This window comes from Sinocyclocheilus grahami, unplaced genomic scaffold (genome assembly GCF_001515645.1).
Source record: "Sinocyclocheilus grahami isolate Dianchi unplaced genomic scaffold, SAMN03320097.WGS_v1.1 scaffold536.1, whole genome shotgun sequence".
Lineage (NCBI taxonomy): Eukaryota > Metazoa > Chordata > Actinopteri > Cypriniformes > Cyprinidae > Sinocyclocheilus > Sinocyclocheilus grahami.
The window spans coordinates 448516-467614 of NW_015505715.1; the positions used below are offsets into that span (position 1 = coordinate 448516).

At 34.1% G+C, this 19099-nt stretch overlaps 1 protein-coding gene across 1 annotated transcript in view; it reads right to left on the bottom strand.

The window, feature by feature from the left end:
- Nucleotides 1-17541, bottom strand: part of LOC107555526 (small conductance calcium-activated potassium channel protein 2-like) — a 44916-nt gene extending 27375 nt beyond the window's left edge. The window contains exons 1-3 of the mRNA XM_016238352.1: nucleotides 16798-17541; nucleotides 14748-14843; nucleotides 179-597 (exon numbers count right to left, since the gene is read on the bottom strand). Coding sequence (XP_016093838.1) covers nucleotides 179-597; nucleotides 14748-14843; nucleotides 16798-17193 — 911 coding nt within the window. The 5' untranslated portion in view covers nucleotides 17194-17541. The remainder of the gene's footprint in view (nucleotides 1-178; nucleotides 598-14747; nucleotides 14844-16797) is intronic.
- Between the last annotated feature and the right edge of the window lie 1558 nt (nucleotides 17542-19099).

Sequence of the window (19099 nt, forward strand, 5' to 3'; positions counted from 1 at the left end):
AAAATTAACTAGTAACTGTGAATTAATCAAATAAATTTTACTACTTCTGTATAACTGTAGGTATATATAAAGTATAATTATATTCATACAATTTTAAGTGTTTCTTAAAGACCTCCAAAAAATCTCCCCATCAAAACTAACTTCCATAATCTACTGTCAGAGCAACAAAGCGGGCCACCTTTCACACGCCCTCACAGTCCAGGCGGCGATGATCCACAGAGAAATGGTGAACACCAGCAGCACTGTCCCAGGACAGATAGTCATGAGGGTCTTCATGACAAAGCGTGTGTTGAAGTTTATCTTGTTGAGGGCACCGATACTGCGTGACGAAGCATCGGTGAAGAGTTTGCTATGCAGCAGCATGACACGAGCAATGAGGTACAGACGGAGAAACATGGGAATGGACAGGATGATATCCACATCGGCGTCCGTCTTGGACGGTGCGTAGGAAAAGGCTAGCCGTGCCGTCCACGTGAAGGTGTAGTTGCCCGGGATGGGGTGTATGGCGCACACCAAGATCTCCAGACAGATGAAGAAGATGCGCTCGTAGGTCATGGCTATCCTCCAGTCGTCTGCAGCGTTGTCCACCATGAACAGCTATCCGGAGGGAAAAAAAATTTAAACATTTTTGCAGTCTTTATAACAACTTTCTAATAATATATACTGTAAAAATGATTTTTCAAAGTTGTAAATAAAACAAAGATTATTAGAGTACAGGTTTTAAAAGAAAATCCTAATTCAGTCTTCTACTTGGTTTCAACCCAGCACTTGAATGAACTACTCACTGAAAAATCATGTAAATTATTCAGAAACAACAGTAAAATATCAATAGTCACTTATTGATTTGTTTCTATAAAAACAATACATTTTAAATGTACCGAAGAATATTCAGATATGTACACTCTAAAAAAAGATGGTTTTATTTAGAACCATAGCATTCTGAAGAACCCTTTTATGATGAAACGGTTCTTTGTGTTAGAGTTTAGGGTTCTATATTCCCGCTCTTTTGTTTTTCAAATCTGTAACTGACAAAGCATCTCATTTTTGATTTTCTGGAGTTCAGTGATCCAACTACACAGACTGTCAACACACTCTTAACAGGTAAACGATTTCATTCTTAAATTTAAACACAAATTTAACTTTAAAATTGTAACTGGTTTACAAGCAAACATGTTCTTATCTTTTTTTGTTTTGTTTTTGGTCACATATAAGTGTGTGCAGTCTGTGGAAACTTCTCTCCTCTTCTCTTATTTTGTGTTTTACTTTATGTATTTATTTATGTTCAATGTCCATTGTCATTCATTAATGTATTCTGCTAATAACTGTTGTCAGAACACTGTCATTTTTGCTACAATTTCACACCATTAAAAAAAAAGTACCTTATTGACACGTTGTTGTTGATTTTATGTAAAACCCTAGACACTTCAAGATATCATAAGACCAGGCAGATAGAGGGGTACAAAACAATATGAATAAATAATATAAACAAATAATACTAATATTAATGATATTAACATACTAATATTAATGAAAAACTATAATTAAAAAGGTTATTTATAACACCATTAAGGTCCTATATATCATTTTCAAAGCATGGTTCTATATGGAACCCTATAAAAAAGGTTCTATTTAGCACTAAAAAGGGTTCTGCAATTGTTACAAGCTGAAGAACCCTTTTCTGGTACTGTTTAGAACCATTTTTCTTAAAGGGATAGTTCACCCAAAAATAAAAATTCTGTCATCATTTACTCGCCCTCATGTCGTTCCAAACCTGTATGTTGAACTCAAAAGAAGATATTTTGAAGATTGCTGGTAATCAAAAGTTGGTGGTTGCCATTGACTTCCATGGTATTTTTTTTCCTACTATGGAAGTCAATGGCAACCACCAACTGTTTGATTACCAGCAATCTTCAGAATATCTTCTTTTGTGTTCAACATAAGAAAGCAACTCATACAGGTTTGGAACGACATGAGGGCAAGTAAATGATGACAGAATTTTCATTTTTGGGTGAACTATCCCTTTAAGTGTACGAATATGAAAGCGGTTTGAGAGTGTAGAGAAACCCTTTTCATTTGAGTGCTATTAATGTGCTTTCTGTTTCCATAGCAACAGCGACATCTCTGATTGGTCAATATCTTTTCAGCATTATGGGTAGTGTAGTTCTTCACTAGGGATTCTTAAAAAAGTTGAAATCACACCGATTTTGATACAGTAGGCTTGTCTTGAGGCGTGAAAGGTTTATAAATGTTGCTGTTAAAAATCGACTTCTCTGTGGAGATAATGAATGAGATTTTACTTCCGGAAGCCATCTGTTGTGCTCAAGCGTCAGATCTCTGCCCTCCCAAACGCTCTGTGCCGATCAGCTGCGGTTTCTTCTGTGCATTCAATCACCTCAAGGTACCGACAGCCAACATCAGCGTGAGATATTTCACCAGAACGGTGCAGTCAGCACAATTCAAAGGCTTCTGCTGACAGACTTTATCCAACGAGACTGTGGCTATCTGATATGAGACGAGGTGCAAATGATAAACCTCTGATCTGATATGTGAAACGGCTTTCCTGCCTTCTTACAGCACAGGGCTATTTCACGAGTAATGGGTTTATGTGGCGCATAACCGAATTATTCTTTAATATGACTCCCGCTTGAGGCTTTGAGATGCTGCTTCAGTGCTGTCCTGTGGTTTTCTCCTCATGTAGTAGCACACGTATAAAACCTAAACGTTTAGACAGTTCAATCACATTTATGGTCAGTTATCTACTCTGTTGGATCCACAGTATCCGGATCATATGGCTGACAAAGATGCAGATGTTTGAATAAATCAAATGACATGAAACCTGGCAGAGGATAAATGGAAATGTTATAATATAAACCATCACGCTGCCAAATAACCTTGATTTAGACTGAGTTCCTAATCTCTAAATTCATCATTAAGAAAAACAGCTCCACTTCTGGAGGCAAATGAGATTAATAACCCAGATCATATATTCAGTGATAATGCATTAAAACATTAAGTAAATCTGAGTGCTGCTTGACCGTACAAAAATATGTTGAAGTGACTTCCAGTGCATTGCTATGCTGTAGCTAAAGGCTTCGGAGTAGTTATTAGCACAATGCTGTGCTGTTGCTACCATAGATATGTATTCGTAGATTCCACATTCCACATGTCGACGCGTCTGCCATCTTGGTGTCGTCACTCACAGTACAGATCAATTTTTCCAAGATGCCACAACATTGCATAGCCTCTGGTTTAAAAACCTCCAAGATTTAAACTCCTGAAGAAACAGACTAACCATTCAAAGGTGAGAATATGCTCAAATAAATATAATAATTGCTTGCTTGCATAATTGCTCGTTTTTATTTAGGCTCATTATGCACTAATGAGACAATATATAAAATAAACAGCAATATTTACCTAGATTATATTTACTAAAATACTTTAATATAAGAAAAAAAAACAATTTAAATATTGCTGTTTATTTGATGTAGTATCATATTAGTGCATAAAGGGCCTAAATTAAAATGATTAAACATTATTCTTCTTTAGTGAAAAACCTTTACAGTATTAAACTAAATTTTTACAGCATTCTACTTTTGTTACTAGATGAAATTATAGATTACCTGATTGGGGGAAAAAAATGCAAATACATAAATATTGAGATACTGAATATCATAAATAGGCAGAAAAATATTGGGATTGAAAAATGTTGAGCTATTTTGCAAAGCCTTGCTTAATTTTTTTTATAATACTTTAGAATTAAACTTATATATTTAATTTAGTTTTTATAGCAAAAACAGCATTAGTCATTATGTATGATTTATTTACAGTACATCAGTCAGTTCAAAAGCAAAGCCTTAGTATGAGCAATAATTAATGGTAATATTAATGCTTGCTTTGCAATCATCCCTACATATGAATTACAAAGAATTTTAGTCAAATGGCTTGGTATTTTCGGGTTTTTAAATTTTCTAAGCACTAAACTTCTTCAATGACAATTATTTTCAGGTATGACAATTGTTAAAATTATTTTTCAGAATTGTTATATAATATATAGACTATGTATTTTTAAAAACATTTATGTAATTGTTTTTTTATTTCGTTTTATAGCAAAATGAGCATTCGATATGTTAAGTTAGATTCATCAGTTCATTATCAAAGCTGTCCATTTCAGTGCATCATGTATATGTACATATTGTCATATGTGTCATATTAGTGCATAAAGAGCCTAAATTAAAATGATTAAATATCATTCTTCATTATTTAACTACATTTTTATAGTATTTTACTTTTTTACATTAAATATATTAAATGTACCTAAAAGTTAAAATGATGGATTTACCTGATTGGAAAAAAGGTTTTAAGTTTTAGAAATTATAGAATTAATATTATTTAATTATAGAAAATACATATATTTTTAGATAGTGACACGGAAATATTGAGCTATTTTGCCCAACCTTATTTGAGCAATAATAATTAATGGTGATAGTAATGATTAGCTTTAGCAGCCATCAAATAAATCTTGAATCATTTGGACAGAAAATAAATCCTTCATGCCTCAAAGATTTTAGAAGGTTTTTTTTAGCCAATAGACTGGAATGACAAAATAAACATTTTCATTTGAGACCCTTGTATACCACCTACACATATTAGTCACATGAATCATACGACCTCAAAATATGACACTAATCCGTCATATTCATATGACGCACATGCGAACACAAATCACATACTCCTACAACATATTCTAATTCAAACATAGCCCCAAAAAAAACATCAAAAACATGGGATTCTCCCAAAAATAAAATCAGGCCTTACGGGTAAAATAATCAAACCTAATCATTCCCGTCTACACTGACTCATGACAGAAATCGTAAGACCAGAAGAAAGGGAGATCTTAGAGCAGATAAGACACATCAAGTGTCCTAAAAGGCCTGACAATTGCCAGAGATGCTGTAACATTAACCAGCCCGTCTGTTAGTTTAGGCTGCTGTTCGACTTTCCGTGCGAGTGTAACTTAGACAGCGAAACACAAGCTGGCTTTCCGAACGGTGACAGACGCTATCTTACTCAAAGCTTAGCAACAACAACAACCACCAACAAACCACATAGCCTGCACAAAAGATGATAAGCATGAAGCTTTAATTTTGTGTATATGAGCAAAACATGTCACGAAAGCACCGCTTTCAACTTACTAGCTTCAAAACGGAGCAATTAAACATTTAGAATGGATTATGTAAGGAAACCTACGTGGTAGGTAAAACCAATTATGGTAATGGACGACCTGCAATACAATACTCGAGGGTGCTTCACCTTCAAGCATCCAATATTCCTACCGAGTGCTTGAGTGGGTAGTTATGGAAAAATGCTGAATTTGACAACATGGGGAAGGTGCACATGTAATGGCCTGGTTACAACAGCTAAGGGTCGTACCTGATAACCTCAACAAGTCTGAGAGCATGACTGCTGCAACTCATTCAACCAAGACAAAGCAGAAGTGCAAAATATAGATGAAAATCATTCTAAAAATGTGACCCTGGAGCACAAAACCAGTCTTAAGTCGCTGGGGTATATTTGTAGCAATAGCCAAAAATACACTGTATGGGTCAGAATTATTGATTTTTCTTTTATGCCAAAAATCATTAGGATATTAAAAGGATCATGTTCCATGAAGATATGTTATACATTTCCTACCGTAAATATATCAAAACATAATTTTTGATTAGTAATATGCATTGCTAAGAACTTCATTCAGACTTTTCATTTGGATGTGTAATGGCCTGGTTACAACAGCTAAGGGTCATACCTGATAACCTCAACAAGTCTGAGAGCATGACTGCTGCAACTCATTCAACCAAGACAAAGCAGAAGGGCAAAATATAGATAAAAATCATTCTAAAAATGTGACCCTGGAGCACAAAACCAGTCTTAAGTCGCTGGGGTATATTTGTAGCAATAGCCAAAAATACACTGTATGGGTCAGAATTATTGATTTTTCTTTTATGCCAAAAATCATTAGGATATTAAAAGGATCATGTTCCATGAAGATATGTTATACATTTCCTACCGTAAATATATCAAAACATAATTTTTGATTAGTAATATGCATTGCTAAGAACTTCATTCAGACTTTTCATTTGGATTTTTTTGCACCCTCAGATTCCAGATGTTCAAATAGTTGTATCTCGGCCAAATATTGTCCGATCCTAACAAACCATACATCAATGGAAAGCCTATTTATTCAGCTTTCAGAAAAAAATGACCCTTATGACTGGTTTTGTGGTCCAGGGTCACAGATAATAACTGAGCAAATTAAATCTCTTGCCTTCAGCTAAAGCTTTACGAAGAATTTTAGTAAAATGGAATGGTATTTAAAAAAAAAATACCAAGCACCTAATTTCTTCAATACCAATTATTTTAAGGTATGACAATTGTTGAAAATGATCGTTTATGATGTTTTTTTAATACCTAAGTATTTAAACTTGAGCATTAGCATGAGCAATAATAATTAATGGTAATAGTAATGCTTGCTTTAGCATAATTCTAGAAAACATTTTGGTCAGATGGATTGGTATTTTTCTAGGGATTTAAAAAATTTTAAACACTAAATTTCTTCAATGCCAATTATTTTAAAGTATGACCAATGTATAATAATTTATTTTTATAATATCTTAGAATTTAAACTTAACATCTATAATATATATTTAATTTTTTAATTTAGTTTTTTTTATAGCAAAAACAGCATTAGAGGCATTAAGTTTGATTCATGTCCATTTCAAATCAATATATCAATTCGAAACTCAATTCAGTGATTTAATTTTTTATAGCAATTTAGAGTTGCATTAGACTTGGTGAGTTTGATTCATTTGCATGATATGTTTGAACTGTTTGAACTGATTGAATTCAATGACTCGCTTGCATATTTACTCAAAAATATTCATGTCATTTTTTTACATACTGTATTAAAGTGTTACATTCAAATATAATGCAGGTAAATATTGTTTAGCGCATATAGGAAATAAATGTCAATTAATAAATATCATTCTTGTGTTTGTTTCGTTAAAACACAGACAACAGGCCTTGCTTATTTTTAAACAACTATTTTTAAATATTTTTTTTCTTGTATTGGTTTTAAATCTTGAGCATTAGCATGAGCAATAATAATTAATGGTAATAGTAATGCTTGCTTCAGCATAATTCTAGAAAACATTTTGGTCAGATGGATTGGTATTTTTCTAGGGATTTAAAAAATTTCAAACACTAAATTTCTTCAATGCCAATTATTTTAAAGTATGACCAATGTATAATAATTTATTTTTATAATATCTTAGAATTTAAACTTAACATCTATAATATATATTTAATTTTTTTATTTAGTTTTTTTTATAGCAAAAACAGCATTAGAGGCATTAAGTTTGATTCATGTCCATTTCAAATCAATATATCAAATCGAAACTCAATTCAGTGATTTAATTTTTTATAGCAATTTAGAGTTGCATTAGACTTGGTGAGTTTGATTCATTTGCATGATATGTTTGAACTGTTTGAACTGATTGAATTCAATGACTCGCTTGCATATTTACTCAAAAATATTCATGTCATTTTTTTACATACTGTATTAAAGTGTTACATTCAAATATAATGCAGGTAAATATTGTTTAGCGCATATAGGAAATAAATGTCAATTAATAAATATCATTCTTGTGTTTGTTTCGTTAAAACACAGACAACAGGCCTTGCTTATTTTTAAACAACTATTTTTAAATATTTTTTTTCTTGTATTGGTTTTAAATCCCCCTTTTAAGTAATAGATAACAATTATTTCAAGAAATTTGAATATTTTAAATTATTGAAAATTATTTTTGTTTATAATGTTATGTTTAAAATTATAATTTCTGATATAATGAATTTTCAATGAATAAATTACAGTACAGAAATAGAAATTGTATGGCTGAACTGAACAATTTAATCTTTAAAATATGTAATGAACATTAAACACCAAACACTATCATGGTAACACACATGAAACTGAAATAATGCAATAAACATTCATTTAACAACATTAGGTGTAACACACAACCCTAATATACAAAACTGATAAGAAAAAACTAAGAAGAAACAGTTATTTCAACAAAAAAACATAAAATTTGAAATGTAACAGAGGGAATTCTGGGAATGTCAATTTACGGTTATTCACTATAAATTATACGGTCTTTTTCACTTCCAAAAAACGGTATACTACCGTCAAATTAATGTCCAATACATGTAATGTCCAATACAGTTTTTCACTGTATATAGTAGGGGAATTTACCGTTAACCATTTAACAGGTTTTTACTGTAGCATTTTTACAGTCTTTTACCGTTAAATTCACGGTCATTTTTTACAGTGCATATAAATGGCTATATCAAAGAGTGCAGGTAGATTTGCGGTAGTAGCTCCATCACCCCAGGCATCCTCATTAGAGAGCTCAGCCCGAATGATGGATGCAAGGCTGACTTTGGCAGAGCATGTGCATTAATGAAAACCGCAATAAAATACGGCCTAAACTGATCAGCGCAACACAACGTCGATGGCTCTTCTGAAGCAGCCACACTCACTGTTGCTTTACCAGACCTGAACTCTGGTAAAACACAGCGACAATACAGTAATCTATCAAACACATGTCCGTATAAATGGGGCTCGCTGCTTTGTGCTCCTGTTTTCGCCTCGCCTTGACAAGTGCAATGACAAAAGGTTGACTGTCTTTGTGCTCTCCGTCTGTCTAGTAGGCAGCAGGGATTGGTTACTGGTTTCAGAAGAGCTCAATATAACTAATGGAGCATGGCTCAATATTTAATCTGTATAATGTAAAGAATGGGAACATATATCTTGTCTCTAAGAAAAGAAATTGCTCAATCTCATTAGAGAATTAGGTAGAGAGGTTCAGCCCAATTACAAATTAATGCAATGGTTAATTTATGATATCAAAGTGGGTCCTAAGAGGCCACTTTGCTAAGTAAATCCTCAGTTGTAGGTTGCTTTCAGCTTTCACGTTTCTTTGAAGGAGGACCAGCATGCTTTTAGAGTTTGCATTTGTGTAATTGAACGCCACCAAAAAAGAATGACAGCTGTTGTATTATTACATTAACTGTAACCTAATTTAACTCTTTTCTCTAGCAATTTAAATTAAACATACATGAAACATTAAAGCCAACGGTTGTCACATATGAAATTAATTCAAGTAGTAAAACAACTTAGTTTAATTTTACAACATCTATAATGTAACTTATCTCAGAGAAAAAAACTGTGACCGCTTTAATTCTCTTCTCTAGTGATTTAGATGCAAAATTAAATTAAATTCAATTTTAATAATATTACATTTTTAATTAAATTAAAATGTTAATTAAAAGGAATTGTATATTCTATTCCTTCTACAAAAACATTACAAAGAATAGTAGTAAAATGTTTTGGTAAATCAGGGAAGAGTGAAAATTGAAATTGAAGAATGTCGTAAATTATTTCTATAATATTCTGTCTGAGATGATGATATGATATCATCATTCCCTGGTTTACCAAAACATTTTACTACTATTCTTTGTAATGTTTTTGTAGAATGAATAGAATTTACAATTCCTTTTTTATAAAGAAAATTCATTATATCAGAAATGATCATTTTAAATAACATTATCAACCAAAAATTTAAAATATTCAAATTTCTTGAAATAATTGTTATATATTACTTAAAATGGGGATTCAAAAACCAATACAAGAAGAAAATACTATTCAAAAATATATCTGATAGAATATCTAAATTACAGTGTAGATGCTCTAGAAATACATGCCTTGCTTACTTTTAAACAACTATTTTTGAATAGTATTTTCTTCTTGTATTGGTTTTTGAATCCCCCTTTTATATATATAACAATTATTTCAAGAAATTTGAATATTTGAAATTATTTTTGTTTATAATGTTTAAAATTACAATTTCTGATATAATGAATTTTCTATGAATAAATTACAGTACAGAAATAGACATTTAAATATTAAGGAATTGTATATTATATTCCATCTACAAAAACATTACAAAGAATAGTAGTAAAATGTTTTGGTAAACCAGGGAAGAGTGAAACTTTTAATTGAAAAAAGTCATAACTGCAAATTATTTTGATAATATTCTGTCTGAAATGATATCTTTCTATTCTAATTTTCTATGGACTAAATGCGCTGGAAATTAAATTACTGTTGATCCTATCCCTTTCCATTTTTTTTTGCACACTAAATTTCTTCAAATGACAATTATTTAAAGATATTTTAATATGTGAAATCATCTTTATAATGTTTTGTCTAAAATTATAACACTTTAGAATTTTCTAAGAGCTAAATTACAATATAGATGGTCCAGTAATTTAAACAATTAGATTAAGCTAAATTAAATATTCAATTAAATAAAATTAGCAGACATCTTAGATTAACATTTTATATTTGAATTTTATAATCTCTAAACTGTAATCCAGCTGAGTGAAAACTCAGGGGTCAGTGGTGAGGGATATACGTGACACTCGGCAGTCGTCTCAGGTAGAGTTAGTTGTCACAGGAAAAGGCAGTTCACATCCTATATAGTGCATCAGCACTGCTCGCATGCGCTCATCACCCGTCTCTGCCCTATACATGCACTGACATTACCAAGTGTTAGACATCCCATAATACAAGCGATTTGAGGTTCAACTGCAGCTAACAAACATATTGTTAAGTGATAAATTGCTGGTACAAAAATTGCCAACTGATAAGCTGCTGGTACAAATGAAGGTTATTGGTTAAAAAAAAAAAAAGAAATACTTATGTTTCGTATCAATATGGCGATGATGTGCATGTATTTGTAATGCGTAGGGCCCCCGCCTGGTCCCTTCAGAGAGGCACATTTCTCTGGTAAAGCATTCCCATGATTGATGTCCCTCGGAGACTTGTGGGCCCTAAATATTACAGAGAGCGCAACTGGCTCATGAATGCATGCCGTTATAATTCAACAGTGTGAAAAGTAATAAAACTGCTCAGGCATTTATGGTTGCAGAGCCAGGGCTCTTAATGGCTTTTTTTTGGGGGGGAGGGGGAATTTGCATGCATATTACAAACCCATGTGTGTTTCCATATACTGAACTGTCACAATTTTATGTTGTAATTTGATTTAATTTCTAAAACATCTGATCAACAATAATGCACACTTATTTGTATGCAGAGCAGAAGCAATATTGTATTAAAGTGACAGTACACCCAAAATTTTTTGTCATAACTGATGTGTTTTAAATATACTTAATATCCATACTTTGCATTCAAGATAAAAGTTGTATCTGTGCATGCATTGCCCGAGGGAACTGAACTCATGAGCTTGGTGTTGCAGAGACCATCTATTACTTTTTGAGCTTTCTGAGGAGACTTTTGTGGAGTTTGGCACAAGCTGTGTAAATCATCATCTAAAGCCACTGCATGGAAAAGAGCAGCTTGAACATTCTGTCAAACCTCTCTTTTTGTGGTTTACAGAAAAAATTTAATAATAATGGGGATAGAGCATCATCATTGTATAAATAAAGTGCATAAAGCCTTAAATAAAATTTTAAAAAATTATTTTAGATGTATTGATTTATTGTTTAATTAATTTTCATTTTCATTTAACTGTATTAATTTGTATTTATTTATTATTTTCCCAATTCTCCGGCTGTTAAGAGTGATAGTAAATAATGACAGAATTTTCATTTCTGCTGACTATTTAAACCTCTCTTTTTGTGGTTTACAGAAAAAATTAAATAATAATGGGGATAGAGCATCATCATTGTATAAATAAAGTGCATAAAGCCTTAAATAAAATTTAAAAAAATTTATTTTAGATGTATTGATTTATTGTTTCATTAATTTTCATTTTCATTTAACTGTATTAATTTGTATTTATTTATTATTTTCCCAATTCTCCGGCTGTTAAGAGTGATAGTAAATAATGACAGAATTTTCATTTCTGCTGACTATTTCTTTTTTAACACAGAGACACAAGATCCTATCTAGTGAGTTGAAAAGGTCCAGCTTTTTCATCAGTGCAACAGAGGTCATCGGTCACCAGAATGTTTTATATCTAAGGCAGATTGTCTGGTTTTGTTGTCATCAGATTGCACGGTTTCTCATTCCTCTGCTATGCCAACAACACCTAATTGCCTTCACCTCAATGGCCACACTGAGGAAATCTCAACAAGGCTCTTTGACATCTCTGCTGGATGGCTGATCATCAGCTGCGCTCTTGGCAAGGCTGAGTACCTAAATTCAAAGTTTCTTCCGTCCCTGTTGAAGGTCAGTTTTTTTTCGTCTTCTTGTTTTATCTGCCATTGCATCAAAACCCTGGAGTCATACTGGATCACGCCACAGAAACCAGCTGATTGAGCAACATCACAAGTCAAATTTGAAGAATGCTTCATAACTCATGTGGCCTTCTGCAGCTTTAGTCATTGTCAACGACATTACGGCAAATGACTCACTACTGGTTTGACTTTAGCGCAACACAACCTTTTACAATAATTCACTCTGTGGAACACACACAAAGATATTCTGAAGAATGTTAATGCTGTTCTTTTCCAATTAAAGTGAATGGGGTTGGATGATGCGACACTCCAAAAATGACAAAAAGAGCCAACAAAGCACCACAAAAGTAGTCCATATGACTTCTGTCAAATCTTATGTCAAACCTGGTGTGATTTGTCTTGATGCACAATTTTCCAGTATACACACACACATACACAACTAAGCTTTGATAGTAGTTGTATACATGTTTTGTTCTACAAAATAAAGTAATATAGGTTTGGAAGTATATGAAGGTGTGAAAATTAAAATTAAATTGTCATTTTCAGCCCAAAATGTTGCTGCAAACTGAAACAGGTGACTAATAAAAAAACGACTAATCTTATTTCCCCTTCATTCTGACCACATACACTATTAACTAATGTCTCCGTGCTGCCAAAAGCACTACGATCTTGTTGGCACTATGTACTTACTGGCAGTACAAGCTTATTGGTGCTCCTTGGCCTTATCCTTGATTTATATATTTTGCTATTAACGCAAGTATTAGTCAAACCTAAAATATCCACTTTTGTATGATAGCATAAGCCAAGAAAATACATTTTCTCATTAGCTGGTCTGTTGATTTTGCCTACAGCTGTCTAAAGCAATGTCTTTAACCTTTGAACAAGGTGGGAAATTCAGATTTGTTATTTGGTCAAAATGAAAATATAAATGGGCAATTTCCAAAAAACTTAGACCTAATCCTTCACAGAATTAAACAGTACATTGTACCAAGAAAATGTGTTTTTCTTAAATATTACGCAATGTATTTAAATACTGGTGTGTAAAATAGGCAAACATGCATATATAATTCTTTTTAAGAAAAACATATTATTTTAAGTAAAACAAAAAGCTGAAATTAGGCTTTTACAGCCATGAAATTCAAAACCCAGGCAATATCCTTGACTGCTAAAATATATGTAAATCAATGTGAAATTGACATTAAATCCTTTGGACTAATCTGTCCATCCCACAAGAAAATCATATCTGTCATATTTCCCTACTGGAAAAGCCACACATGGTTTCACTTCATAATAAGCCTGTCTGATTCAACTTGAATGAGATATTTGTCTCTATTTGCAAGTTAAATTAAATAATGATAAATTGAAAAAAAAAAAACTTTTTGAAAACTAGGTTAATATTTGATACATAATGCACATAAAAAGTGATTTCTGTTACATAAATTACGATTTAGTTCATTTAAGATTTTATTACTTAATTTTATATTAATTAATTTGCTTATTAATTTAATAAGGCTTGCAAATCACAGTTCACTGAAATGTTCTGGTTTTCTATGATCATGGGAACCCTGAAAGAATGAATATGAAAGTGAAGTGGAGAAGTGGAATAAATCAAATAAATCTTTGATGCTACATTTCTTTGGCTGCAGAGTATTTTAAGAAACATCATGAGGGCTGTTCAGAAATGTACATGATTTCATCCTGGCCAACACAAGCTAAAAGCCATCTTTTGCATTACAATGGAGATATGGATGCTGAATTGTATATAATTCACCAGTAATACCGTAATACAACAATTCACTGATGCAAAGTCATAGGACTGAGTGCTTTCCAAGTATTATAACCATCAAGTCAAGTTCTTTCTCTCAACAAATAAGGGCAAAATCTGCCTTAAGTGCAGATTTGGACACTTACTAATACCAATATAGAGACATTGTACAGAAAGCCTCCATACTTAATCTATAAACGACATTTCTGTTGAGAACTGCAAGTCTGAGTCAACACAGTTAATAGACTATGAATCTCATGTTATGATCTAATAGATTTCTGTAATGATTTTATGAAGATTCAAAAATACTCAAAGTAAGTCCAAGCTTATTAGGAAAGATGTCCATTCAACCTAGTATTGTCTATTCAACTGGCTAATAAGCTGTGAACGGCTACTGTTAAACCAGGTCAACGAGTCACTGGCAGGATTTCATGGCATGATTCGATTAAGCCGGTGAGAAACAGAGAGGATTCAGTGCTATTGAAGATAATCCGACTGTAATTCTATGGTAATGAGTATAATTTCAAGCACAATGTGTTGAGCATTAGTCTGGAGGAGAGAATGTGTTAAAAACTCACTGATTCTTACGACAGCAGAACCTTCTGCGAAAAAGCACCAAAATGAACATGACAGTAAAGTGAAGACACAGTAAACAGCTCTGAGTTACCTGTATTTCCCTGGCATGATATATGATAATCAACCCAAGAAGAATGATTGTAGAAAGGCTTATCAGGCATTTTAGGGCTAAAGAATACAGTGACTCCTGAAAAAAAAAGGAGAAAATGACAAATTCAGCTCATTTGGATTAGTCGGTTTAAACATACACAACAATTGCAAATCGATTAAACCTATAAAATATTATTGCAACACATTACTGTTTTATATGAATGATTCAGAGACTTTTGTGAGTGTTTGGATTAAGTTACACCTTCCTGAAAATATCACAACATAAGCACTAATGCAAGCACATCTGAGACCATTACATAATTTAAGTGAAATTGGACTAACCTTCGTTGTGGCAACATATTTACCTTAATTTTCAACATACTGTATTGACAAAAACAATGTCATTTTTAAGACACACTATGATTGATTTTCCTGGCGTTACTCTTACAGGGGAGACACGAGTGGTGATGTTTTGCTCGGATTGCACTATTAAAGTCATTCTGAAGCAAAAAAAAAATATGAATGTTGTCAATTGGAATCTCTGTGGCTAAATGATTTGCAGTAATGCATATCATCTTTGGGACGTTTAGAGGCATCAATTATTTATATTACTGTGATTATTTAATTATTTTAAAGTACTTATAGAAATAATAATACATCTATACACAAATAACACAATTATGGTTCAATATTCTACAGAAAGAAGAAGAAGAGTGTACAATTGACTCTAAAAGTGATGACAGGCTAGACTTATTACAGCAAAAGCAAAAGATATGTAATAATTACTAACTCAATTTGAGTTTCTAAGAGTTTCAAATAGATTAATGTATAACAGTTAGTTCCGGTAATTTGATTGGTCGAGCTTCCCAATAGGGCCTAGTTGTGCTATTTATTATAACAACATTAGGAAGTTTCACTGTTTGCCTGCGCTGTAAAAAATGATCGTGATTTTAACAGTAAAAGACTGTAAAAATGCTACAGTAAAAACCCGTTAACTGTTTTAACAGTAAGTTTCCATACTATAAACGGTGAATAATTATGATTACATTTCATATAATTTACAGTGAAATACTGTTAAAATTACAGAAGTGAAAAAGAACAAGTAATTTACAGTGAAAACCCGTAAACTGACACTATCAGAATTGACAGTGACACATGACACTTCTTTTATCTTTTTTTTAGGTTTTATCTTAAATCTAATGTTGTTAAATGAATGTTTCTTGCATTCTTTCAGTATCATATGTTACCATGATGGTGTTTAGTGTTTTGAGTGAATGACACTGTGCACCTTCTACATATATACAGAAGTATTTCCCTCCTCGGCTTATGGAAAAGCTGTTTGTGATGAGCTTTCGTCATGTGACTTTCTCATCACCACCTGTTTTTGGCGATTGTCAGTGCATTTCAATGGCACAAAACTGATATTAGTACTTCAGTGGGTTGGTATATTAACATTATATCAGTTAATGAAATACGTTTTTTTTTTTACTGTAAATTTAAGTTAAGTTTGTAAAACCTAAAATGATGGCACCATACATTTTACAGTAAAGTTCTGGCAACCACAGCTGCTGGTATTTTACTGTAAATGTTACCGATTTTATTTTATTATTGTTTTTTTTTACAGCGTGTGTTTGCGTCATTCCCGTGTTTTCTTTCGCAAACAGAAGCGGAGTTGTGTAATTTTGCATTCATTAATATTAATTATGTGTTTATTGAGCTGTTTAAATGTAATTTCACCCGCGGTCAAATCACAGCACTCCTGCTTGTGTGATAGTGCTTGAATATGCCCTTCATAAGAGAACATACATTGTAAATAAAGTTTAAGTTTATATTGGAACAATTGCACGTTACTAAACAATTCCAGAGAGGAAAACTGACGAAGTAAAGCGTCTTCAAGTAAACGTGACCTTGCCACAGTTTTTCATTCATCCATCCGCACCGCGCACTTTCCAAACTTGCAGTTTTCCCCCTCGCTCGCCAGCAGGCAGACTTAATGAGTTCTGACCTAGATGGGGGGACCTGCAGGATTTGGGGACTATTAGGTTACGCACCTTTCCGTAGGCTCCCCACGAGAGTTCAGTTTCAATGACCATCACCACGATGCCAAACATCCCAAAGATGAGCGCGTAGTCGCTCAGACGCTTTCTTTTCTCAAACAGGGCCCTCCTGTGTCCGAGCTTCTGTCCAATGTTCTGGTTCTTCTTTTTGCCCGATTTGCCGCCGCTGTGGCTACATCCACCTCCTCCGCCTCCGCCGTCCCCCGCCGAGTAAGGCATGAGGGTGGTGGAGTTGTTCTCCGGCTTGGAGGCGAGCGCGTCGGACGCGTCCGCCGCAGAGACGGGCTGCAGCGGCTGGGACTCCGAATCAAACTCGTGCAGGTTTCTGCGGGACGAGCTCAAGTTACTGAGCGGCCGCATCACGCCGCCGTTGTATCTGCAGCTGCTCATGGCTATTTGGGTGTAAGAGTTACTCTCTCGGTGGCTGCTGGCCGGACTGCCCCGAATTTGCTGCCGGTTAAGCTCGCGATGAGGATGATGATGGTGGAGATGATGGTGTCTGGATGAACTACCATGACTAGAGGGCGTGAACTCGCTGTACTGAGCGCCTTGCCTGGTTGAAGATGAGACGGACGGTGTCCTTAAAGTTCCCAGCGGCGTCCCGTGCAAAGGCTTGCTTTTTCTGGCATCCTCGCAGGTGGAGGAGCTGTTGCAGGTGCAGTGCCTGATGGAGCGCTCTTCCTCCCGTCCGCAGTAGTGCTGCTGGTGCTGCTTATAGTGCTGCTGCTGCTGCTGCTGCTGCTGCTGCTGCTGCTGCTGCTGCTGCTGCTGCTGCTGCTGCTGCTGCTGCTGCTGCTGCTGCTGCTGCTGCTGCTGCTGCTGCTGCTGCTGCTGCTGCTGCTGCTGCTGCTGCTGCTCTGGATAGAAATCGTTCTGCAACTGCAATGGGGTTTCCATCTCAGAGCTGCTGTTTAAAGCAGAGCCCCGTGCATTGCCCTACCGAGGGGGCGTTTTGATGAGTAACGGAGGATAAAAGCTGGCGCGAGGTTCGACCCACCTCGGCTTCTGTAGAAGTGCGAGGGCGCACCCGATTGGCCGAGCGACCCAAAACAACTGGGCTGACGTCACGCGAGGAAGGTGGCAACATGCGGTTCAAATGTGCAGCATTCACAACTCACTGTTTACTCAAGATCTTATAGCCATAGGTCTTTGACTTGTAAGGTATAATATTTATGGTCGTTGCTATATGAATGCGTGTTTCATAATAAGTTTATTTGGATTTCTTTTTAAATGTAAATTAAATGCATATAGAAATTGTAAAGATTTTTTAGAGGGTTTTGTTCAAAATTATGTTACACCATCAAAATCTTTCAAAAATCAAAACAAATCACAGAGCTGATCTGACATATGCATACCTTATTTTTAAATATGCACAATTAATATAGTCAAAATAGAAACATTTAGCTTAATTAATTCAATACTATGAACTACATAAAAAAAAAAAAAAAAAAAATATATATATATATATATATATATATATATACAGGTGCATGATCAATAAATTAGAATGTCGTGGAAAAGTTCAAAACTCAAATTGTGAAACTTGTGCATTAAATAAATTCAGTGCACACAAAATCAAAAATACTTTCCTTTTGATGAATCAAAAGCCCCACTGGTCACCTGACTAGGTTTACTCGCAAAACTGGCTGACTTTAAACAATAGCAGCATGCCACAAGATTAGGGAAAACAAACAAGTTAATTTCTACACTTTCCAGACACAAACTGGCCATTTTCATTTATTAAACAGCGCGTTCTTTTTTAACGAATAGCCTACCATTTACATTGCTGCATGATAAATGCAATGTTATTAGATTCTTCGTCTGATGATGCATAATCTGTATGCAAAGGCATAATATGAAGACCAGCACGTGTGAAACAGTCGCTGCAGTATTACTGCCGTCGCAGCATCAGCAGCATCTGAAACCCTTTGTTATTGTTGTCTCTCCTCTTGCCAGCTTGCATCCTTATGAAACCAGATCAAGCGCACTGGTGCACAGGAATGCTGTCAATCAAATAACCAAGTTACACTAATAAATTACACAGTCGGCCATCTCATTACATCTCGAAGCCAGAGTTGATTTATGCGTTGCGTTTCCGAAACTAGACAGATTTAATTTACTTAAACAGTGCAGGTTGCATTCAAAGACATGTGATAGTTTTATACTGCTGCATTTTCAGTGGGAAAGTAGGCCTACTTTCTTACATATTTTGTTCAGTTTATTTGTTCAGTTCACTTGAGTCTTAAGTTTTTATGTAAATGTAAAAAAAAGAAAAATTAAATTTTTAACTATTCAA